Source organism: Lygodium microphyllum, chromosome 15 (genome assembly GCF_053477565.2).
Source record: "Lygodium microphyllum isolate KBCC chromosome 15, Lygodium_microphyllum_v1.1.10, whole genome shotgun sequence".
In the NCBI taxonomy this organism is placed as follows: domain Eukaryota; kingdom Viridiplantae; phylum Streptophyta; class Polypodiopsida; order Schizaeales; family Lygodiaceae; genus Lygodium; species Lygodium microphyllum.
The window spans coordinates 7179448-7204289 of record NC_141149.1 but is presented as its reverse complement, the minus strand read 5'-3'; the positions used below and the strand labels follow the sequence as shown (position 1 = coordinate 7204289).

The window sequence follows — 24842 nt, the reverse complement described above, 5'->3', positions numbered from 1 at the left end:
TTCCTTGGAATGAGGTTGGCAGGTTCTTGCGCAAGTTTAACTTGCAAGAGGATGAGTAGTCATCCTAGTATATCACCTTTCTTGGGAAAAATTGCCAAGTTAAGGGAAATTAGGTATTTGCTTGGAAGCAAAGGATCAATCAATAATTTGGGAGCGACATGGTCGCCAGGATTTACGGTTAAAAAAACCTAAGGTATTGGTTAAGTTGGGTTAATAGGGTACGGCCCTAACCCAAGGACAAAAGGGTAAACAAACCAACCCTTGGCAATCTTGCCATGTGGCAATTGATCCCGGATCGAATGTTGGACGCATTCGGAGAGAAGGATTCACTCCTTAGCAGTTGGCCAAATAAACGACCACTGGAATTGATTGTGCTTGTAATAGTTTAGGAGCACTGTTTGCATTGTTTCCTCAAGGAACTAAAGGATGGAAAGTTATTTAATGCTTCAAGTTGAAGGCCTGAAGGGAGAGGCAGCTTCAGTTACCCTCGACTGTCTTCCTGACCCTAACCAAGGGGGTTGTTAGCCGCGTTGGGAACGTGGACCAAACCCGCCGCGTGAGGTCTCTCCGTTGAGCGCTACTTGGAGCAGGAGGACACTTGGGTGCCAGGGGGAGGCTCTGGCCGTAAATCCCTTGCCTTCCGGGCCCTGCACAAGAGGCCAACGTGACTCGGCATTGGATCTCGAGGCCCACATACTAGTCTACGGGCAGAATCTTGGATTAGTAATCCCTGTGGATTGCTGGATAGCCTTCGGGCGGATTATCGATTAGCCTGCGGGCTGGATTTTATGGATGTATTTCAAAGATAAATAAGATAACCTACTGTAAAGGAACTTGTTTGACACTGCTTTTCTATGTCAAGTGCTAAGATTACGTGGAGGAACCACTGTCTAACTGACTAATTAATGAAGTTGTTTGATGCGTGTCCAACTAAATGTGGTAGGTAATTAGACAACTAAAGCAACCCTGAGGAAAGTGCAGTGGATGTAGCCATGGGTCCGTCCTATGGATGGGTGGTCCCGGTTGGCTGAAAACTTTTCTCAATCGTAATGGACAGCAAGGAGCTCTTCTCAAAGGAAATGAATAGCAAGGGCGCTGACCTAGAGTTTAGGTTACTAAAATCCCGATTTATGTTGTTTTAGGGGAACGGAATGAGACTATGCCTTATGGGCAGAGAGATTGAGCCTTGCATCCCTCTCGTTTCCCATTCTCCTTGAACCAAGTGCAACATGAATCCGCTTCGTTCCTGGCAATTCTGCGTAAAGTAGTTCGCATGGGGTCAACGCTAGCTGCTGTTTAGGAAAGTGACCATTAGGGGAAACCCTGATTCAAGTCAGTCCCAAGTGGGAACGGCCAGAATACTTCTGCTACGTGGCAGACGCGGGAAGTCCTAGATTGCAAACCCCGTAACATTCCATAGGAGTGCCGGACGGAGCTTTCTAGGCTCTCTTCCCGATGGACTGCTAAGACATATCTGGAAAGAGAACAGGTGGACATGTTACAGTTGGTATCACAGCGAACCAACGAAGGATCTGTTTTTATAAGAAATCTTAATAATAAGAAGAAAAGCAAATGTTGCTGTTAAAAACATTTCCTTCCTTTCGATGCTGTCTTGCAGAATTATAAAGCATGGAACAGATTCTTAGTGTTCCAAGTCATGTTTATGACCGCAATGCATTCCTCGGATTATCGATGAAGGATCGATATGATGAACATCCTAGACCGTATTAATAATCCATCGCCTTTGTACGTGGAACGGAGATGGACGGGTGACTCAGGAATCTACTACATAGCTGCCCACCGGTTTGCGTACCTTCGAACCAACCTAAAGAGAATCAAGTGGTTGGAGAACTTGAAGATCCTGAAGCTGTTCATTTTTGTTAAGGCTCACGTAAACACAACTTTACATATCGAAGGTCGGAGGGTCGAGTTGAACTCATATGTATACGAGGAAGTGACCCGCATAATCCCCGCCGACAGGATCAAGGTGTTGGGACGCTACGAGAAGAATGGGTACCAAAGGAAAGGATGCCCTAATCTTCCGATGACTTATCGATTCCTGAAGATCCATAACCCGAAACCATACTATTATCAAGTTCCCGTAGCTAAATGTAAAACAACATTATTCTCCCCGAACTAATGTACCAGTTGCTCTACCATCATAAGAAATATTGTGTACTTCGAAAGGGCTATGCCCATATAAATGAAATAAGACTTCTTTTTATCAATGTTTGTCTTGTCTATGAGAATTGATAAAAAGTTAAGTGGCTAGGTTTCTTGTTAAAAGCTAAATTGGGTATGAAATATAATCATAACAATTAGCGAGTTGTAACGTTAAGAATCCTCTATCCAGGCACAACCCCAGGTACAGATTCCCAGTCCGTCCCCTACATCAAGTACGGTCGTGATCTAGGAGAAGAAGTTTCTTCTCAAGCAAATCAAGCCGCCAGAATTTGACGGGAAAGGAAGGACTATCCAAGCTGATGCTGAGATTTGGATAGAGTCCATGGAAGATTACTTTGAAGCGGCCGGTACTGCACCCGCCAACCAGGCAATGCTCGCCAAGCTCAAACTCACCGACGAAGCTAAGCTTCGGTGAAAGCAATGGTGCAGAGATCAAGGGATCTCCGAAGGATACGTTACCTGGGAAAAGATAAAGAAAGCTATGCAAGGGAGATACTTACCACCTGCGTATCGCACACAAAAAATGAATGAGTTCTATGAGCTAAAACAACTGGGTCTGACTCTTGACGCATACTACTCAAAGTTTGTCTCACTTCTGAAGTATGCACCACAAATGGATATGACACAGCAAGTGTCGAAATTTTGTGCCGGTTTAAACCCATAAGTGAATATCCGCCTCGAATCTATATGCCCAACAGATCTATAAGACGCACTCATTCGAGCTACGCCCATAATTCAGGAGGTGCATGCTAGGCCAAGAAGTAACAAGACTTGGTCTTATAATGATCAGAACAGAGCATATAGGCCGCAAGCGAAGAGAGTTCAAGGTCAAAATCCGAGACAAAGAAAGAAAGCAAGGACCAATAATGTCAATAACTTTGTCTCTACCCAAAGTAATGGCCGCAATCTCCGTTGTTTCCACTACAACGAGCCCGGTCATTTCAAAAGGCAAGGTCCCAAACTTGGTGGAGGACAACGTCAAGGACCTTTCCAAGGAACCGCCCGTGGCCAAGGAGCCGCCACCCAAGGTACAGGAAGAATTGCCTGTGTTGCCAACAGGGAAATGTACGAAGAAGAAGACCCGACCATCGAAGCAGAGTTTGAGAGGGCAACAGTCCATGCCGCCCTTCACAAGAAAGGCCCGAATCGCCAGTTTTCGGTGATTCAAACACCATTGGACTATTGAGGTAAAGGTTTCAAAACCTTGATTGATTATGGCAGTACACATTCCTTTATCTCACCAGCTCATGCAAGAAGATTAGGAATAACCACAGTAGAACCACCTACCTTGCTTGCGAAATTAGCAAATGGTCGTGAGGTCACTTGTACCAAGAAAATTGCTAAGGTAGAATTCTTTCTGGGAGGAAAGTCGACTTCGATCAATTTCAGGGTCATGAACCTAGGTATCCATGAGTGTTTGCTCGGAATGGATTGGCTTAAACCTAATGATGCCCACATTCATTGTGGAAAGGACCAAGTTTCCTTTCGAAACTCTAAAGGGGAATTGGTCACAACTCAAAAAGAGACTGGAAAGCCGAAAATTCAATTGGCCAAAGCATCTCGAATTATAAAGGGAGTTAGAAAGAGACTACATGTCTACTTGATTAAGCTTAATAAGCTAGATCAGAAGCAGGAGTCTAGTGAAGAATCTTCGTGGCTAAAGGAGTACGCGGACATATTTCCTGAAGAGCTGACAGAACTCCCGCCTCAAAGGAAAGTGGATCATGAGATCAAGCTAGTGCCAGGAGCTGCACCAATTGCAAAGAGGCCTTATAGAATGTCCATTCCAGAAGCAATTGAGCTGAAGGAGCAACTCAAGCAACTGTTAGATCAGGGCTACATCCGTCCCAGCAGTTCATCATGGGGAGCTCCAGTGTTGTTCCAGAAGAAGAAATATTGAATGCTTCGACTGTGAATTGATTACAAAGGGTTGAATCAATCAACTGTTAAGAACAAGTACCCTATTCCTAAAATAGACGAACTTATTGATCGTCTTCAAAGTGCGAAGATCTTCTCCCAGATTGATCTCAGGTCTGGATACTATCAGATAAGGATCAAGGAAGAAGATATTCCAAAGACGGCCTTCAACACAAAATATGGACACTTTGAGTTCCTAGTCATGTCATTCGGGCTACGAATGCACCTGCCACCTTCAACAGATTAATGCAAGATATCTTTAGATCATATCTTGATGACTTCGTACTCGTCTTCTTCGACGATACCCTAGTCTATTCTAAACAGGAAGAAAACCATGAATCCCATCTTCGGATTGTCCTTGAGACAATGAGAGCACACAAGCTTTATGCTAAGATGAAGAAGTGTGCATTCTTCAAACGTCAGATTGAATATCTGGGATTCATCGTATCAGCGGAAGGAATCTCAGTGGATCCAATCAAAGTCAGAGATGTTCTAGAATGGCCAATACCAACAACTGTCAAAGAATTACGCAGTTTTCTTGGATTGACAGGATATAGGGTCTTCATCAAAAACTATGCTTTGATTGCAGCATCTCTGACGGATGTACTAAAGAAGCAAACATCGATTACATGGTCAACTGCCGAATAATCTAGCTTTGATAGATTAAAGCAAAGTTTGATATCAGCACCTATCCTGAAACTTCCGGACCTCAGTAAGGAGTACGAAGTAGTAATTGATGCTAGCACGCTTGCCTTAGGATGTGTGCTCATGCAAGAAGGTCATCCTGTAGCATACTCTTCAAGGAAATTGAAGAGCCATGAGAAGAATTATGCTACCCATGATCTAGAACTGTTAGCTGTCATCCATGCTCTAAAGCTTTGGAGACACTACCTATTGGGTAACAAGTTTACTCTAGTGACGGATCATAAAAGTCTCAAGTGGATCTTTACCCTGAACGAGCTCAACATGAGGCAATGTCAGTGGATTGAAGTGCTGGAATATGATTTTAAAATCAAATACCGACCTGGAAAGGAGAATGTAGTTGCCAATGCACTTAGTCGCAAGGCATTCCTTAATTCTCTAATCTTGCAAAATCCATCAACAGCTAGATCTCTAGCCACAAAAGTATCCATGCCAAACAACCCAATACTTGAGCTAGCTAAAGAAGAAGCATGCCATCATCCAACCTATCAAAAGATGCTAAGGGAGATCCCTATCAAGGATCAGGACCAAAAGCTACAAGCTAAGTATCATGAATTCTCTATCAATAGTGGACTTATCTACTATAGAACGAGATTATGTATACCGGCAAGCCAGTCGCTCAAGCAGAAGATACTTTGGGAAGCTCATGATTCCCCTTTCTCAGGACATCCTGGCTATGCCAAGACCCTCAATGCAGTTAGAAAGAGCTACTATTGGAAGAGGCTTAAAGGTGACATTCTCAAATATTTCACTGAGTGTTTGTCTTATCAACGTATCAAAGCCAAACATGTCAAAATGCCAGGAAAGTTGCAACCACTTGACATTCCCCAAATGAAATGGGAATTCATCAGTATGAACTGACTAATTAATGAAGTTGTTTGATGCGTATCTAACTAAATGTGATAGGTAATTAGACAACTAAAGCAACCCTGAGGAAAGTGCGGTGGATGTGGCCATGGGTCCGTCCTACGGATGGGTGGTCCCGGTTGACCGGGATTTTTTCTCAATCGTAATGGACAGCAAGGAGCTCTTCTCGAAGGAAATGAACAGCAAGGACACTGACCTAGAGTTTAGGTTACTAAAATCCCGATTTATGTTGTTTTAGGGGAACGGAATGGGACTATGCCTTATGGACAGAGAGGTTGAGCCTTGCATCCCTCTTGTTTCCCATTCTCCTTGAACCAAGTGCAGCATAAATCCGCTTCGTCCCTGGCGTTTCCACGTAAAGTAGTTCGATTAGAGTCGATGCTAGCTGCCGTTTAAGAAAGTGACCATTAGGGAAAACCGTGATTCAGGTCGATCCTAAGTGGGAACGGCCGGAATACTTCCGCTACGTGGCAGACGCGGGAAGTCCTAGATTGCAAACCCCGTAACATTCCATGGAAGTGCCAAGCGGAGCTTTCTAAACTCTCTTCCCGATGGACTGCTAAGACGTGTTCAAAAAGAGAACAGGTGGACATGTTACATTTTAGCATACTTGGTCTTTAGTAAAGATAAAGATGATAGTGTGAATATTGGGAACGTATCTAAGTTAAAGAAGGATCACATGTCATTTCTAAAAATGTATGTTGATTGCTTCTCTCTGCTACTTTCAGGTAGCTACCGCCTAAATGACCTAAGATCATGGCATAGACCTTATCCTTGGAAATAGCCCACCTAATAAGCCATTGTAAAGAGTCAATGCAGCCCAACAGAAGGAGATTATAAGTCAGATGAATGAGTTGTTAGAAAAAAGGGCTGATTCATCCTAGTTCATCTCTCTTTTCTTCTCTAGTGCTTTTGGTGTTGAAAAAGAATGGTTCATGGCATATATATATTGATTATCGTACTTTGAACAAGGTTATGATAAAAAATGGATTTTCGATTCCTCAAATCAATAATATTATAGATAGATTGCAAGAGTCAACTATATTCAGCTATATAGATTTGAAAAGTGGGTATGAACAAATATGCATTAGACCGAAGGATAGGGACTTACAAATGCTCCTACCACTTTCAATCGGACGATAGATCATATCTTCTAGCCACAGAGCGGATTTATGGATCCTTTCTTTGATGATATGATTCTCTGAGTGGAAGGATGGATGTCTATGTAGGAATCGATTAGGCACGGAGATCGAGGCAGACAGTCATTACGCGCAGTGAGAGACAGAGAGTGCGAGAGAGTAGAGTAGAGAGTGAACACGTTTTTCGGTACAATGACAAGTGTACCACTTTAGGTTTTTAGATAGATATATGTATGAAAGTACAATGTGCTAAGGGTGTATTCATACCCGTGCACATATAAAAGGCACGATGGCCCTTTATCCCCAACAACCTCCCACCTAAAGACAATGTGCCTTAAGAGGAGAAAAGAATCAGCTAAGTCTAGGTATGTACAAAGCTGAAATACATATATCTATCCAACTCCCATCATTTGTCGGCAATGGGCAAACCGCTTTGCTGAAAGACCCTTCGTAAGAAGGTCTACAAGATTCCATACTGTCACGTACATCTCTAATGAAGTGATACTTCACCTGTATGTGCTTTGTCTTTGCATGAAAGTCAAGATTCAGTGCTAGCATGATAGCACTCTGACTATTACAATGGAGAACAGGTAACTCTGAGATCCCAAGTTCTGCCACCAGACATGAAAGCCATAAAGCCTCCTTGCATGCCTTAGTGGCAGCCACATACTCTGCGTTTGTAGTAGAAAATGCAACACACTTTTGTAGCCTGGAGATCCAAGAGACTGCTCCTGCTGTAAAAGTAAACACATACTCAGAAGTGGACTTCCTGTAGTCCGCATGACCAGCATAGTCTACATCCGTAAAGCCAACAACAGATGCCTTCTGCTTTCCAAAGCAAAGGCACAACTCCTTTGTGCCTTTGAGGTATCTCATAATACCTTTCAATGCATCCCAATGCTTCTTGCCAGGGGTTGCCATGTATCTGCTAACCACTCCCAATATAAAGGCAATGTCAAGATGTGTAGCAACCATAGCATACATCAAACTGCCAACAGCTGAAGCATATGGTATCTTGGCCATTTCAGCCTTCTCATCATCAAATGTAGGGTTGTTCTCTGCACTGAGTTTCACATATGGAGGCAATGGGACCCCAATTGTTCCCCCCCTCTCCCTGAAATGCTGCAAAACTTTGGAGATATACTCCTACTGAGATAGATAGAGTGAGCCTTTCGATCTATCTCTAAGTATTCGCATGCCAAAAATGTGATTTACATCACCCAGATCCTTCATGTCAAAGCTGCCATGAAGACTTTGCTTCAATGAATCCAAGGCATGAGTATCCCTGCCAGCAATCAGCATGTCATTAACATACAAAACCAAGATAATCAGACTGCCATCTGCTGCCTTCTTGGTGTACAAGCAATGATCCACTTGACTTCTATGAAAGCCTTGGGACTCTTCTATGAAAGCCTTGGGACTGCATGAATGTATCAAACTTATGATATCATTCTCTTGGTGCTTGTTTCAGCCCATACAAACTCTTTTCGAGTTTAGATACCATTTTTTCTTTCCCTTGTTCAACAAACCCTTCAGGCTGCTACATATATATGTTTTCATGCAGATCACCATGTAAAAACGCAGTCTTTACATCCATTTGTACGAGTTCCATATCTTCAACTACAACCAAGCCCAAAATGGTTCTCAATGTAGTCATCTTGACTACAGCAGAGAAAATCTCATCAAAGTCAATTCCATGCTCCTGCTTGTACCCTTTTGCAACCAATCTTACTTTGTACTTTGGTGAGGAACCAAAAGTGACCTTCATCTTGTAAACCCATTTGCATGGAAGGGTTTTCTACCCTTTAGGCAAATGCACGGAGTCCCAAGTGCCATTTTTTTCAAGAGATTCCATTTTTGACAGCATGGCTTTATACCATTTCTTGCTGTCCTGTCTGTCCATTGCTTCTTTGAAGCAAGACGGTTCACCACAGTCTGTCAACATGACATACTCAGCCACATTAATTGCACCAAGAACAAACCTGTCGGGTTGTCTAGTAGCCCTAGACGATCTCCTAACCCAATGGTCAATGTTTGCTGGCTGTTCCTACAAATTTCCATTTTCAGCGTGCTGTCCTGGCATTTCAGCCTGCAAATCAGTATTAACAGCTTGCTATCTTGGCTGTTCTTGCACATGGAATGGCTCATTTTCATGGGCAATAGCTGGCTAATCATTTCCAACATCATTTCCTGCATTCACAGGTTCATTTACAGCAGGTATTTGCTGCTGTACATTGGGCACATTTTGCTGTCCAAAATGTATTTCTTCCCGGAATACAACCCTACAGACCTCCTCAGTCTTTTCAGGTTGTTTGTACATGTGATCTTCCCGGAAAATAACGTCATTGCTGCGTACTACTTTCCTTTTCTTGGGATCCCACAATTTATACCCCATTTCACCCTCGTCACCATATCCTAGGAAAATGCATTTACAAGACTTTGGCTCAAGTTTGCTGCATTTTTCTTTACAAATATGCACAAAAGCCTCGCAACCAAACACTTTCAAGTGAGCCTATAAAGGTGGCTTGCCCAACCACGCTTCTTGGGGACCTGTTTGGTGACCGATCAATCAAGTGAACAGCTGTCATAACAGCCTCTGCCCAAAAACCATGGGGTAATGCAGCATGAGACAGCATCATATGGTCCGATTCATATGCTCTGCAACTCCATTTTGGGGTGGATTATGAGGGGCAGTGAGCTCCCTCTTTATCCCTTTGCTATCACAAAATGCCTGAAAGGCCTTCGACACATATTCCCCACCATTGTCAGAGCAAAGACACTTAAGTGTCTTATCAATCTGATTTTCAACCAATGCTAAGAATTTTCTAAACTTGTCAAGCATTTCATCCTTGCTCTACGAATAGGATAAACCCATACCTCCCGTGTAGCATCATCGACAAAGGTGACAAAATATTTATTTCCCCCTAAACATAATCCTGGCATTTGACATATATCCAAATGCACTAACTCTAGAGAAGAAGATTTCAAAGAAAGAGACTTTTTATGTGACGTCTATGCATGTTTGCCATAAATGCAATGATCACAATGCTCAAAATCAACATAACAAAGACAAAGCAAGTAACCCAAACGAGAAAGCACTTTCATTCCTATTTAACTCATGTGTCCCAACCGGCCATGCCACAAAGAAACGCTTGGCTGCTCGGTCACGGCAACAACATGGTCACGCACACTAGATACATGAAGTAGATAGAAAGTATCACTCTTGCAACCTCTGGCAATAACCCTAGATCCCTTACAGATCTTCCATTTTCCATCACCAAAGGTGGTATGAAAACCATCATCATCTAGCTGCCCTGTGCTAATCAAGCTCTTCTTGAGCTGAGGTACATGCCGTACATGTTAAAGTGTAAAGACAGAGCCATGCTGAAACCGTAACTGCACACTGCCAATACCTACAATCTCACATGCATAGTTATCCCCAAGATGGACAACACCATGTCGACCCCTTGTATAGGCGGAAAACCACTCACGATGAGGGGTGACATGAAAGAAAGCACTTGAATCAAGAATCCAGGTATGCATGTCATCATCTGTATCTGCAAGTAAAGCATGTGCACCAAAATGTGAAGAGACAGAGTACAACACTCCCACTGTCACTGTCATGAGTGAGTACATTCACCTCTTTAATTTTTACATTGCTCTTCTTAGGCTAGTGTCCTTTTCTTCCTTGCAATCATCTATCTTCTTGCCTTTTCCTTTCTCTTTCTTCCATTTGTAGCAGTCACGTTTAAAGTGACCCTTCTTGCCACAATGATGGCATTCAACATCTTTGCCACGTGATTTACTACGTCCCTTGCCATCATATTTGCCCTTTTGCTATGATCTGCCCCTAGTATGCAAAGCACTAGAAGACTTATTGGATGCATTGTTCTGCCGATTCATCTCTTCCATAAGTAGAGCACTCTCTACATCAGCATACAAAAGGATCACATTAGAATTGCTCATAGCAGTCCTGAATGTATCCCAACTCTCTAGTAGAGTGCAAAGCAAGAAAGTAGTCTTAAATTCCTCATCAATCATGAACTTCAAGGCAACCAACTGGCTGAAAATGGAGTTAAACTCACTCAAGTGAGTAGACATTGCTGTACCTTCTTTCATACGCAAATCCATAAGCTTTTTCAACCAATACACTTTGCTTGCAGCACTCTTCTGTGCATACAATTCTTCTAGTCTAGTCCATATAGCATATGCAAAATCCAAACCTTCAATGTTAAACAGCAAGGCATTAGAAATCGATAGCTCTATGGTTGAGCATGCAAGCTCATTCAACTCATCCCAATCATCCTGATCCATGTCTACGGGCTTTGCCCCTTTAGTTTTGATCGGCTTTGCTTGCTTCTTTTGTAACAGGATATTGTAGCACTGCTTTTGCCAAACTGCAAAATTGTGTGCGCCTTAAAGCTTCTTTATGTGCATCAGATTACTACTGTCATTGCTGCCAGACATGATTTTCAATCCAAATGTGACCAAAAAACCAGCAAATGTAGGCCCAAACTGTCACCCAAGTGACCAAGGTACAAACAAGTACCAATCAGCAATAAATGACCACGCAGAAGTACAGATTTCAGATCTGTAATTAAATTTTCAGAAGCGCAAAACCAAGTGCTACAGCATTATCCAACAGATTACAGCTGTTCCAAGGGCATGGGCATGTGCATCACATTACATGAGAAATCCCAAAATTTCAGCTGCAATTTCTGTTGTACATGTACCTACGAGCATTAAATTTGACACGAACGGTCAAAAGCCCCAAAATTTTGTGCTCAAAAGCGTCAAACACACATCTGCATTTCCTCTGACATGCATAGGACTGTCCAATTTTGCCAAAATAAAGCAATTTCAGTAAAACCCCCAAATTTTACCAAGTGTTGATGTCCAGATTGCGCGGAATTCAACCTGCATGTACATAAAGTGACCAAATGCTGCACAAATTTTGCCCAAATCGCAAAATCCCCAAATTGCACGGGGTCCAATGTGCCTCAATGTCGAGAAATTGGGTTAATTTCAGCCCAATTTGTGCATGTACATGAAAAGCCCCAAATGTCGGGGACAAAATGTCACAAATTCCTGCAATTTCTAAGACAAATTTGCTTGTCCAGCATCAAATTTCCCAAATCTGGGAAAAGCCCAAAGTTCTGGGCCAAATGTTGAGAAATTTCACTCAAATGAGAAAAATTTCAACAATTTTGGCGAAATCCCCAATTCAAATGCGCACAATGTTTGCAATTCCAACGCAAATGCCTCAATTTTTCACAAACAGTGCTCAATCTGGCAAAGCCCCAATTTTCTAGGCCAAAATTGCACAAATTTGAATTTTGTGCTTACACGCGCAAAACCCCGTCAATGGGTATAAGCAATTTCAAAAAAAAATGAATTTTTTTGAAAAGTTCTAACGGGTCCGTTGACCCGCCAAGCGTCGCCGTGAGCCTGGAACCCCGCCGGTTGCCATCTGACGCGCGTCGTCTGTCCGTCACGGCCTGGTCGCAGCTCGTCAGCGCTGCAATCGTCGTCATCGTCAGCAACCACAGTCGTTACCGCGCCTGCTCCATGTTCTGGTCGCTGCCCGCTGGTCTTCTTCGTGAGCCCCTCTCCTGCCAGTCGTCCACTAGACCATGCTGGTCAATCGTCACCTACAGTCGTTAACTGCTGCACCAGTCGACTGTCTCTCCAACACATAGGCCTGCCTACGACTCTCCTGCTCGCCTTTGAGCCATCTCTTGCCAGCTCTGGTCTTCTACCTCAACTTGACGATCGTCTGCAGCACCTTACACTCTGATACCAATTTGTAGGAATCGATTAGGCACGGAGATCGAGACAGACAGTCGTTACACGCAATGAGAGAGACAAAGAGAGTACGAGAGAGCATAGTAGAGAGTAAACACGTTTTTCGGTACAATGACGAGTGTATCACTTTAGGTTTTTAGGTAGATATATGTATGAAAGTACAATGTGCTAAGGGTGTGTTCACACCCGTGCACATATAAAAGGCACGATGGCCCTTTATTCCCAACAACCTATAGATCATGTGCTTATGTTGTCTGATCTAAGAAAGTCATTTGCGGTTCAGTGTGATGCATATGGTAACAACATTGGGGCAACTTAGTTACAATAGCAATATTTATTACAAAACATAGAAATGCAAAATAACTCACAATCTTGGCCAATAGACACCCTGTTGGCTCCAAAACTAGCGCTCCTTTTCGATATTTCTTTAACTTAATTGAAGAAGTTGATGTACAATGGAATTTTCCCAATCCTTTTCGATCTTCCAACTCCCCTTATTATCCAAAATGACCAACAACTCTTCAATCTGATTTACCCCTTGATTCAAGCAATCAATTGGCCTTCACCCACTTTGATAGAGATGGAAAAATGCCCCAACTTCATTAATTTGCTAGTCCCTCCACTTGAATTTGATTGAAAACAACTTCAACCCTGTTAAATCCAAGTCTTGGATTTTCCAATTTCTTGCATCCTTCTCAAGGCTGCTACTAAACAATAATTTCTGCTGCAGATTAGGGTTTATAGAAGAGAAATCAAAAGTTTCTCCGCCTCTCGTGATCTTAATGCTGTAATCTTCCAAACAAGACTCGGAGATGAGAGAGAATGCTGAGGAGAGAGAAAATTCAACTTTCTACGTGAAAAACTGAAAAAAATCAATCATTTACAGGTGCTAGCCTATCTCAACAGCTTGTAGATGCTGTCACCTGCTGTTGATTGTTCTTCTCTTAACTTTGGCTATCTCAAAAGATCCTCCAATGGCTGCAAATCAAACTAATAATATCTCCTCGCTCTCTCTTGCAAGCTAAATATACTAAAAATACCTCTCTCCAACCTCTAACGATGCTTTTCAATCTTGTATGGGCATTTTTAACAAGCTGCCTTCCCAAATGGTTTTTTCAACATTATCCATAATTAAATATTAATTAATTTTCAATCTTTAAATACTATAAATTTAATCTAATAATTATTTTGGTGCCCAAAAAAATAATCTAATTGACCAATAATTGAATTGGCTAGGCAATTTCCATCCCAAGTGCCTCTGCACGATCTTGACCATCAAATTGGTGTTTAGATACCATTAAACACCACTTGTCTAGTGTCACCAACTAACACTTATGGCCAAATGAATGACCTAGGCCAACAACTGGCACCAAATACCATCAAGTACCTCTGCGACATAACTTATAGCAACTTTTGCCTTTGACACCCTATAATTTCCTCGTGCTTCCACAACCGGTGACTCACATTGCTTCTGTATTGTCTCATGTCTTGGTATATGGATTCCATTTCCCGAGCATACATTTGAGTTCTCATCTATATTGTGTTCTTTCTTTCCCTTTTCTCTTTCGTCTTGTGTTTCAGTAGTTTATTACAGCTTGTGTTTACGCTTCCATTGCTGCACCACTTTTGACATGATATCAAATTTCAGGATTTGTGATTCTGCTGTGTTTTCTTGCTGATTTCAGGACTGTTTTCACCCTTGCTAATCAAGTGGCTGTTGCTTCTACCAGGCAACATGTTTTACCTGCGTTTTTTACTGACCTCAGCATCCATACAGCCTGTGCATCTGTTTCAGCCTGCATTTTGGTGTCTCAACATCTCCTCCTGGCTGGGCGCTTGCATTATCAAGCCGTTTTTGCTGTTTCTGACAGTTTTTGACTGATTTTTTCGATATTTTACAGCAGCTTTGTCTTATTTTGGTTAGATTTTGGGTTATACCATATGTGAACTCTTGTTTTTTGCAGTCTATGCTCATGATTTGGCTATGTTCCCTCTCTAAATCTCTTCTTTTCTCTACTTTTCTAAATCCTCTACAAATGGCTCCTCCCTGCACATCCACTGATGACAAGCTCCATGGCCTTGATATTACACATGGAGTGCAATAATGAAGGCCTGGTTTATCCAGAAGCGGTTATGGTACATGATTGGCAGAGCTATGGCACATCCTCAACAACCTTTTCCTGTTCCATCTGATTTTGATGAAGGCAACCATGAGGAGGCAGTGCTTACATGGGATTCGGATGATACCCATGCTTATTCGGCATTACTTCGGTGTATTTCCAAAGAAGTCCTCCAGACGGTCACCTCTTGTAGAACAGCTTCCGATGTCTGGTCAAAGTTGCAGTTGATGTACGAGGTTCCTTCCACCATGAGGGCCGTTACTCTCTATGGCCAGCTCCAGCAACTGAAGTTTGAACCCAAAGAACAATTCAATCATTCCTACTTCGTGTTACCCAACTCCAGAACCAGCTTCGCACTATGCAATCTGCCCTATCAAAGGCACATCTTGTTGGTACAATACTCTACAAGCTTCCTCAAGAGTTTGATGGAGTGGCGAATGCTTTACAAGCGCAGACATCTATGACTCCTATCAGATTTCTTCATATGTCCTCGACGCTACTTGAGCATAAGGCTACTTTGCGACTACAAGGGAGGCTTCCGTCACATTATGGAGGTTCAGGTGAGACTCTTGCTGCTTCAGAGAGGGGTTTGAAGACAAAGAAGTCGAAGGCCCAGTGTTACCACTATGGCAAGAAGGGTCGTTTACAAAAGGACTGCAAAGAGTTAGCAGCTTCTAGGAAGAAAAATGATCAGAAGACGACACGGGATGCGGACTCCTCCGACGAGTCATCATCTGCCTTAGATTCCAACTCAGATCCTCTGGCCAAGGCAAAGTCCAAGGCGCAGAAGGGATCCTCTTCTTTGGATCGTGGAAAGAGCTTGGTGGCCCCTTCCTCAGCTGCTTTCTAGTGGTGGTGATGAGGTCATTCCTCACAACTCTCCAATACCAGAGAGGGAGTGTGAGAGAGTGGTGAGATGGGGCAATTCTATACAGATGCATGGGACCCAAAGAGGAACGTCCTTGACGCATCGACCAAAGTCTAGCACGTACAAATCCTGGCGTTGGGCTTGATATCCAAGTTCATGATGGGCTGGTTACATGACACAGAGCGAGTGAGAGCGAGTAGCTTTCATTCGGAGCTCACATGAGGGGACACTTTGGAAGTATGACCAAAGAAGGGGAATCCATGGTCATTTATGCACTGTTGCATTAGTAACCAGCTGGTCACGTATGCTACAACAGAGGCATCGTTGACAGACATTGAAAGCTGCTATAATCTTCTTTATCTTCAGGAGCTGATACGATCGACATCGACATCAGATTCTATCCGAGGCTCCTTGGTGGTGGCTTACGAACCAACTACTTGGGTATCCATGGTTCTATGATGGACATTGTTGTATGTACTATGATGCGACATTATCATTATATATTGTATTGTATCAGATTACCCATGATTTAAGAGAGGGTATTAGCAGATTAGTCAGTCTAGATAGCTCATGTATGAGCCTGAGTTATGATGACTACGAGTGGGCATATTAGGCATTTTACTATAGCATTTATGATACCTATCTAGAGTATTTTATGTTGGCCAACCTGCTCCTCTTTACACATTGTTTTCTCCTTTGTATATCACGCTCCCTCCTCATTTAGACACATCACCACCTATAGGTAGTGTGGAGAGAGAGAGCCGGTGTTTTTGCCTATGAGTCAATGACTCATTGTTGTACGCGTCATTCTCGTGCTTGGTATACGAATTCCATTCCCCAAGCATTCTTCTAAGTTCTCTTCTTTGCAATGTTCTTTAGTGTTTTTCTCTTTTGTCCTTATGTTCAACAGTTTATTATAGCATCGGTTTATGCTTCCATTGCTACATCCACTTCTAAAATCAGCATGATACACTAAGTGTAATACATGGAATCTCAAGCTTTCCAATCTTCACAACTATCTCTGTCATTGCTCAAGCCCGATGATTTCAAGTATAATGACTTCTATGAATCAAACCTAGTGTCCCATCATCATTGTGATGCACCCACCTCTCTCTCCTTTGTCGAGGGAAAAAAGAAGAAAGTAAGGTAGACTGAGAACAGATAGGGGGATAAAAGAGAGAGTAGAGAGAGAGCGAGAGAAGTAAGAGGAGAGAGAGAGAGTAGAGATAGTAGAGAGAAGAGAGAGTAGAGTATACAACGGATCTAGAGAAGAGACTAAAGAGAGAAGATACTAGAGAGAAGAAAGTAACTCATGGATTCGCAAACCTTCGACCGTTGTACATCCTTAAATAATCCATTTCCCTTGTAAATAATAATAAAATTGTATTTGCAATACAAACCCTAGCCACCTTACAACCCAATGAACAAAGCAGTTTTTAGCTTTGTGTGCATCTGCCCCGCTCTCCTTTGTAGAGATGAAAGAGAGGAGAGTAAAGTAGACAGAGAAGAGATTAGGGAGATGCAAGAGTAGAGAGAGAGCGAGTAGAGAGAAGAAAGAGAGTAGAGATAGTAGAGAGAGGAGAGAATAGAGAATAGAGAGAATATAAGGGGTCTAGAGAAGAGAGGGTAAAAAGGAGAAAAACTAAAGAAAGAAGAGAATGGAGAGGAGAGTACAAACACAAGACAGTAACTCGTGGATTCGCAAAACTTTGTCCGTTGTACATCCTTAAATAATCCATTTCCCTTGTAAATAATAATAAATCTGTATTCACAATACAAACCCTGACAATCTTACAACCCAGTGAACAAAGCAGTTTTTAGCTTTGTGTGTTCACAAAGCTCACTGCAAAATGGTGCTTATAGGTACACCACTCAAACAGCTTGCATTGTGCTTGACATCTGGATTCACATGTGTTTTTCTTAAAACAGTCACAATTTATCTGTCAATACCAACTTATTCAAGTCACAGATGTGATAGACAGTTACCCACTCAGCTGTCATGTCAGTAGGCATGCAATAATCAATTATCATCCTTTAGAACAGAAGCCTGGTATCTTGTGTGTTGCACAAACGCTTTCAATTTCATACAGAAAAAGATAATACTCCTGGAAACAGACTGGGAACAAGAAGAGAGGAATGGTCTGGCACACACTTGTAGCTCATACTGTTTTTCTAATATTAGACCACTGTCTCTTAATGTTTATTGGGGAACAAAAAACAACTAACACCTTACAACAGGTTAAAATGAGAAACAGCATGGACAACTGATTCAAACCTGGGAATGTCATAATTGATCACTAAATCAACTGTCGGAATATCCAAGCCACGACTTGCAACATCAGTGGCGATTAACACCATAACCTTCCCAGATTTGAAGCTATTCAAGGAAGCCAACCTCTGAGGCTGTGACTTCATAGAATGCAATGCAACTGTCTTGATCCCAAGCTCAGACAGCATCAGACTTAAAAGATGACATGTCCTGCAGAATACACAAACACAGAAGCAAGCAACATCACAGTAGAGACATAGTGTAAAAGGTGTTCTTCTGTTTTCAAAAGAGCCCTTCTGTTTGGTATACCACACTGCTCACAAAATTTAATACGCCAATCGAATTTCCCTTCTTTGACCAAGGAAAAACAAAAAGGTTGTTCAGGCATGAAAGAAAAGATGAACCTGCCTGCAAGTAGAAGCAAAGATGATTACAGAACGAATATTTTTTTCCTCCAGGCTGGACAAGACATGTGCAAGATATACATCTTTGACATCTAGTGGTGTAAAAATATATTCCTGTTGCAGTTGTTCAACAGTCTTAAGTCCTTGGTATGCCTCAAAATAATAGGCCTTTTCTCCTGATAACTCATGTAAGGCCTTGAGCTCTGGGGTCATGGTAGCTGAAAATAAGAGTGTCTGCCGCTGCGCTGGCAGTGTTACCAAAATAGTCCGCAATTCCTCTTCAAATCCAACATCTAAAATGCGATCTGCTTCATCAAGAACAAGGAACTGCAAAGTCTATTAGTAAAAATTTGGCGAAACATAGCATGCAAACAGCTACCGAACTGATATGACAGCAAAAGAAACTTCTAGCATGCCAAAAGGTACTGAACTGATATGTCAGCAAAGGAAACTTCACAAGAAAATTGGAACTAGTTTTTGTCCGCTTTCTGCGTTCAGGTGTTGTCCTAAATCGTGTGCTAACTACTTGGCACATTTTTGTTCTCACAGTTGACATTAGAGTTGTGCCAGTAATCTGTCTTAACTTCAAGAGGCAGTGGACAGGTAAGACTGGATACATTGCAGAATATCATGTTCAAAAAGTAACATCACTGCAATCCTGAGAATGTAAAGTCCTGTGCATTTGCATGTCTCTAGTTTATCTACAGTGTTTGTTTAGCTGGCACAGTATCCAGTATTTGGAGTTGTGCCAATAATTTGTCTAACCTCAAGAAGCAGTGAAAGTTAAGGCTATTTGATCGTGCAAGAATGTGCAGTGCCATGCAATTTGCATGTGCCTGAGAATGTACAATAGTATACTTGTGCTAATGAAGTGAATGCAGAGCAGCAACAACAAGGAACCAATCCCCCACCTTGATGCTTTTGAAGACTGATGCAATGTCAGGGTCATTCTTGAGAAGGCCTGCTATCCTCCCGGGTGTCGCAATCACTACATGAGGCCTCTGCATGAGAGACTTTGCCTGTTCGATCATGTCAAGCCCACCGACAATGACAGAGCAACGCAGGTGAAGACCAGAGCCGAGGGCCTTGAACTGGTCACAAAGCTGGAAAGCCAACTCTCGTGTGGGCGTAAGGACAATGGCAAAAACACCGTAAAGACTTTCGGCGAGCCGCTGGAGGATGGGCAAGGCAAAGGCAGCGGTCTTGCCACTGCCAGTCTGTGCGAGGCCGAGGACATCCATGCCCTTGAGAATGTTAGGGATGCAGTTCTGCTGGACAGGGGTAGGCTTCTTGAGGCCGAGCTCGAGGCAGGTCTTGACGAGCCATTCGGGGAGGCCGAGGTCGTTGAAGCGTAGGGCGGAAGGGGAATGATCGGGCTCGGAGGCCTTATCGGACCTCAAGGCCTGTCGCTTTGACTTGGAAGCAGTGGTGAGGGTCGGGTGCTGGAGCTTAGCCCGCTTCGAGAAAAGAGCTGGCTCCTCTTCTTCTCCGTTCTCCTCCATCTCCTTGCTTACAAAGTCACCCCATAGACACAGACACAGACAGACAGACTCGGAGGGAAGGAGAGAGAGAGAGAGAGAGAGAACGCAAAACAATGATTTTTTGTATTACCGCGATAGATGCAGGAAAAGAAGTTAGAAAGTTTTGTACTAAACCCTTGGGCACATCTATATACTCCTACACTATATCTTATCTATACTCTGTCTTTCGATATCTATATCTATTCTACCTCTTATTGTGTACCAATTTTACACTTTCAAACCAAATATCGAACCTCACAAAGTCTGATGTGGCACATCTCTTAAAACTTTAAGAAAGAACTACAATTTTATTTTTTAAAATCTAAATTTGTACACAATTTTAAAATCTTACTTCTTATTACTATATTATCTATACTATTAGTTAAGGAGAGGTGGGGGGCAGGTACCACGTGGTAGCCCCCACCTTCCCCACAAGAAAAAAAAGAGAATGCGGGGGCGGGTGCCACGCGTCTAGCACCCGTCCCCGCCCGCAGAAATCGTGCTCGCCCCGGCACGAAGGGCAAGTCTAGGCGCGGAGCGCCTAGTTTTAGCTTTAGGTTCGAAAAGCCTTTCGGAGGGTTTCCCAAACCTACCCCCTTTTCCAAACCTCCCTTTTTCAATCAAAACCCCCTCCCTCCCTCCTCTCTTTCTCTTTGCAATATCTTATTTTCTCTTCCCCTTCTTTTTTTTTGATTAAAGCCTTTCCCCCCTCCACCTCCCTTTTTTAAATTAAAACACATTCCTCTCTCTCTCACTTATAATCTCTCTCTTTCTTTTCCCCATCCCCTTTTTAATTAAATATTATTGCTATATTAGTTTAGCTATAGGTTCGAAAAGCCTCGAACCTTAGAGGGCTTCCTAAACTTATCCTCTTTTCCAAACCTCCCTTTTTCAATCAAAACCCCCTCCCTTCCTCTCTCTCTCTTTGCAATATCTCATTTTCTCTTCCCCTTCCCTTTTTTCATTAAAGCCTTCCCCCTCCCCCCCTCCCCAAATCTCCCTTTTTTAAATTAAAACCCCTTCCCCTCTCTCTCACTTATAATCTCTCTCTTTTTTTTCCCATGCCCTTTTTAATTAAACTAGGCGCTCCGCGCCTAGACTCGCGTCGGGGCGGGCGCGATTTTTGTCGGGGGCGAGTGCTGGACGCGTGGCACCCGCCCCCGCGTTCTCTTTCTTTTTAATGGGGGAGGTGGGCGTTGCCACGTGGCATCCGCCCCCCACCTCTCCTTAACTAATAGTATAGATTCTTCCCTCCCCCCCCCCCCCCCCCCCCCCTCTCATGTGTAGGGCCTAGGTTCTCTTTCTCTCTCTCTCTCTCTCTCTCTCTCTCTCTCTCTCTTTCTCTCTAATTAAATTTTTTTTAAATTAAACTTTTTTAATTTAAAGATTTTCGAACATAGTTTTTCACACACTTTGAGAATGAGACAGAATAAAAGAGAAAGAGAGAGAGAGAGAGAGAGAAGAAGAAGAAGAAGAAGAATGATAAAAAGAAGAAGACTGAGAGAGAAAGAGGAAAGAGAATAGTCTTTTATAATTAAACATTTTTCTTCTCCCCCTCCCCCCTCTCTCTCATGCGTAGGGCCTAGGCTCTCTCTCTCTCTCTCTCTCTCTCTCTCTCTCTCTCTCTCTTAAATTAAAATTTTTAATGTAAAAGTTTTGTTTAATTAAAATAAGGAGAGAGAGAGAGAGAGCAAAAAAAGGAGAGGGAGGGAGAGAGAGAGAGGGGGGGGAGAATAGAAAAAGAGGATTATAGAGAGAAAAATTATAAAATTTAAGAGAGAGAGAAAGAGAGGAAAAGAAAAAAGGAAAAGAGAGGGGAGAGGGGAGGAGAGACAAAGAAAAGAAAATGAGAGAGAGAAAATAAGAAAAAGAAGAAGAAGAGAAAGAATTTGAACAAAGTGAGAGAATTATACTAGAGAGAGTAAAGATAAAATTTAAAAGAAAGAAAGAGAATTATAGAGAGAGGAAATATAAAATTTAAGAGAGAGAGAGAGAAGAAAAGAAAAAAGAAAAAGAGAGGAGAGAGAGGGAGAAAGAGAAAGAGACAGAGAGAAGCAAATGAGAGAGAATATAAGAAGAAGAATTATAGGGAAAGAATTTGAACATAGAGAGAGAGAATTATAGAGAAAGGAAATATAAAATTTAAAAGAAAGAGAAAAAAAGAGAAATTTTCTTTTTACTTGAAATAAGGAGAGAGAGAGAGAGAGAGAGAGAGAGAAATATACAAATAGCAAAAAAGAAAGAAGAAGGGAGGGAGGGAGAGAGAGGGGGAACAGAGAGAGAGAATTATAAAGAGAGGAAATATACAATTTAAGAGAGAGAGAGAAAAAGAGAAAAAGAAAAAATGAAAAGAGAGGGGAGAGGGGGACAGAGACAGAGAGAAGAAAATGAGAGAGAAAATAAGAAGAAGAGAGAGAATTTGAACATAAAGAGAATTATAGAGAGAGCAAAGATAAATTTTAAAAGAAAGAGAAAATAAAAAAATTTAAAGAGAGAAGAAAAAAAGGAAAAAAGGGGAGAGAGAAGGAAAGGAGAGGGAGGGGAGAGAGAGAGAGAGAGAAGAATAAGAATAAGAAGAAAGAGAAAAGAGGAAGAGAGATGGGAAAAAAGAGAAAAGAGAAAATTCTTTTTAAAATTTAAATATTTTTTGAGAGAGAGAGGAAGGGAGAGAGAAGGAGAGAGGGGAAGATAAAATTAATAGAGAGAGAACGAAAGAAGAAAAAGATAAATTTTAAAAGGGAGAGAGGGAGAGAAGAAAAAAAGAAAAATTAGGAAAAAGGGGAGAAGAAGAAAAGGGGGTGGAGAGAGAGGAGAAGAGGAGAGAGAATATAAACATAAAGAGAGAATTATATATAGGAAAAAGATAAAATTTACATACTCTAAGAGAGACTAAGGGGGAAGGGAGGGGAAAGAAAGTGAAAGAAGAAGAAGAGAGAGAGAATATGTAGAGAGAGAAAAGATAAAATTTAAAAAGGGAAAGAGAATAAAAAATAAAGTAGAAAGAGAAGGAAAAGAGAGGAGAGAGAGAAAAAAAAAGAGAGGGAGAGAAGGAAAAGAGAGGAGAGAGGGGGAGAATAAAAGGAGAGAGAGAAAGAAGAAAAGCGGGGTGAGAAAAGAGAGAGAGAGAGAGAGAGAGAGAGAACCAAGAGAAAATAAAAAATAAACTAAAATAGAAGGCAAAGAAAGAGAGTGAGAGTGAGTGAGAAAAAAAAGGAGAATAAAAGGAGAGAGGGGGGAGAATAAAAGGAGAGAGAGAGAAAGAAGAAAAGCAGGGTGAGAAAAAAGAGAGAGAGAGAGAACCAGGAGAAAATAAAAAATAAACTAAAATAGAAGGCAAAGAAAGAGAGTGAGAGTGAGAAAAAAAAATTAGACATAGGGAATTTGGGGGAGAGAGAGAGAGAGAGAGGAAAAAGAGAAGAGAGAAAGATGAGAAATGGATTGTTGAGCGAAGTATCGCACGCAACTTCGCTTGCCGCTTCGAGGTAGCGGAGCTGCTGCGAAACGCTAGTACAAACAATTAGCCCTCCCTCCCTCTCTCCCTCTCTCTCTCTCTCTCTCTCTCTCTCTCCAAACTCCCGCTAACATTGAGTTTTGCACACACACATGCATTTTCGCATTGAGCCTCCTATGCCCTCTCCCCCTCCTACCCATAGCACCAACTCTTGCATCCCTCACCATGGCCAATTCCCGCAAGGTGGCATCCCAAAGAAGATTGACAAGGTCAATGATTCAATACCAAGGGCTTCAAATGCATCACCCTCAATGATGGTAGTGAGGATCTATTTGTACACCAAACTTTCATTGTCTTGAATGGCTTTCGCTGCTAGCCAAGCAAGGCCATGGAATTCAACAACAAAGGAGTGGCTATGCTTATGATCAGAGCTCAAAATGGAGCCATGCCTGGCATGGCAGGGCATGTAAGCAAAGCTTCTAAAAATAAATGATCACTTTCATTCCAATGCCCTTGCTGGCAACTTGACATATTGACAAAAATGTATATGAATGTGAACTACAGAGATAGGGATTGTGATCTCAATCAACAATTGGGGAGAAATGTCATATGAAGAAATTTATGTACCTCGTGCCAATGAATCCCTAAAACAGTTATTTGGACAATGGAGAAAATTTCTCCATAAAGGAGGGCAAAGGGGACGAGTTACTGGATGTCTACTAACATTCAAGACTATTGGTTTGAAGTTATGGACAAATATAGAGAAATGAATATACAAGCAGACTACCTATACTATCTCTTATTTTACATTCTTTCTGATGCCAAGAGGCATATTCCACGGTGGATTCCGTGAGGTTTTACGGTGGATTCCGTAAACTTAGATGACCGGGGCTCATACACAAAGAGGATTCTTTGTGCGAGAAGTTGATGGGGACGCCTGTCCTTTTCGGGCGTTTCATTAATTTAGTGTGTACATGGGTGATTCCATAGCGGGTGATTCCGCAAAATGCATATTAAATTAATAAACGTTTATGAGTTTAGAGTGCGCACTCGTAATAAATTAAGGTTAGGATTTATTTCTAACCAGTTGATTTATTTATGTAGCTGAAGACTGCTAGGTATTCACTTTTGTCGGTTTAATTGTATTATTTTACTAACGATTGTGAATGCTTCAGTTGATGTGTAGAGATAGCAGCAGTGGCGGAGGAAAGCATTGGAGTCTAGCGAGTATTCAACCTTTGGTTTATATTTTGATAGGCGCCACGCCTATATTTTGTTATGTCTATTGAGACATCGATTATTGATTATTACTTTGTATGCGCCTATGCGCACGGATATGTTATTTCTATTTTGGACATTGAGATTGGGCGTGCCAGATTCCATGGGCACCGTCCATTAGCTTTATTTCCTATTTTTTGTAGAAAGCAAACTCAAAAGCTAAAAGCTTGTCATATTTTTGTAAATTGGGCTATTATTGAGCATGAAGATGGAAATATACATAAAATACATGCTTTGTGAAGCGCTCACACAAGGCATGGAGGGAGATTGAACCCAATTGGTCTCTTGCTTCTTGTCGTTCATGCTTTTACATTGTTT

The 24842-nt window shown here is 42.0% G+C and overlaps 1 protein-coding gene across 1 annotated transcript in view; it reads right to left on the bottom strand.

Moving 5' to 3' along the window:
- The window catches only part of RH36 (RNA helicase 36), a 68329-nt gene extending 48420 nt beyond the window's left edge, over positions 1–19909 (bottom strand). Inside the window, exons 1-3 of the mRNA XM_087693847.1 lie at positions 19187–19909; positions 18280–18602; positions 17878–18081 (exon numbers count right to left, since the gene is read on the bottom strand). Coding sequence (XP_087549973.1) covers positions 17878–18081; positions 18280–18602; positions 19187–19777 — 1118 coding nt within the window. The 5' untranslated portion in view covers positions 19778–19909. The remainder of the gene's footprint in view (positions 1–17877; positions 18082–18279; positions 18603–19186) is intronic.
- Positions 19910–24842: the final 4933 nt, after the last annotated feature.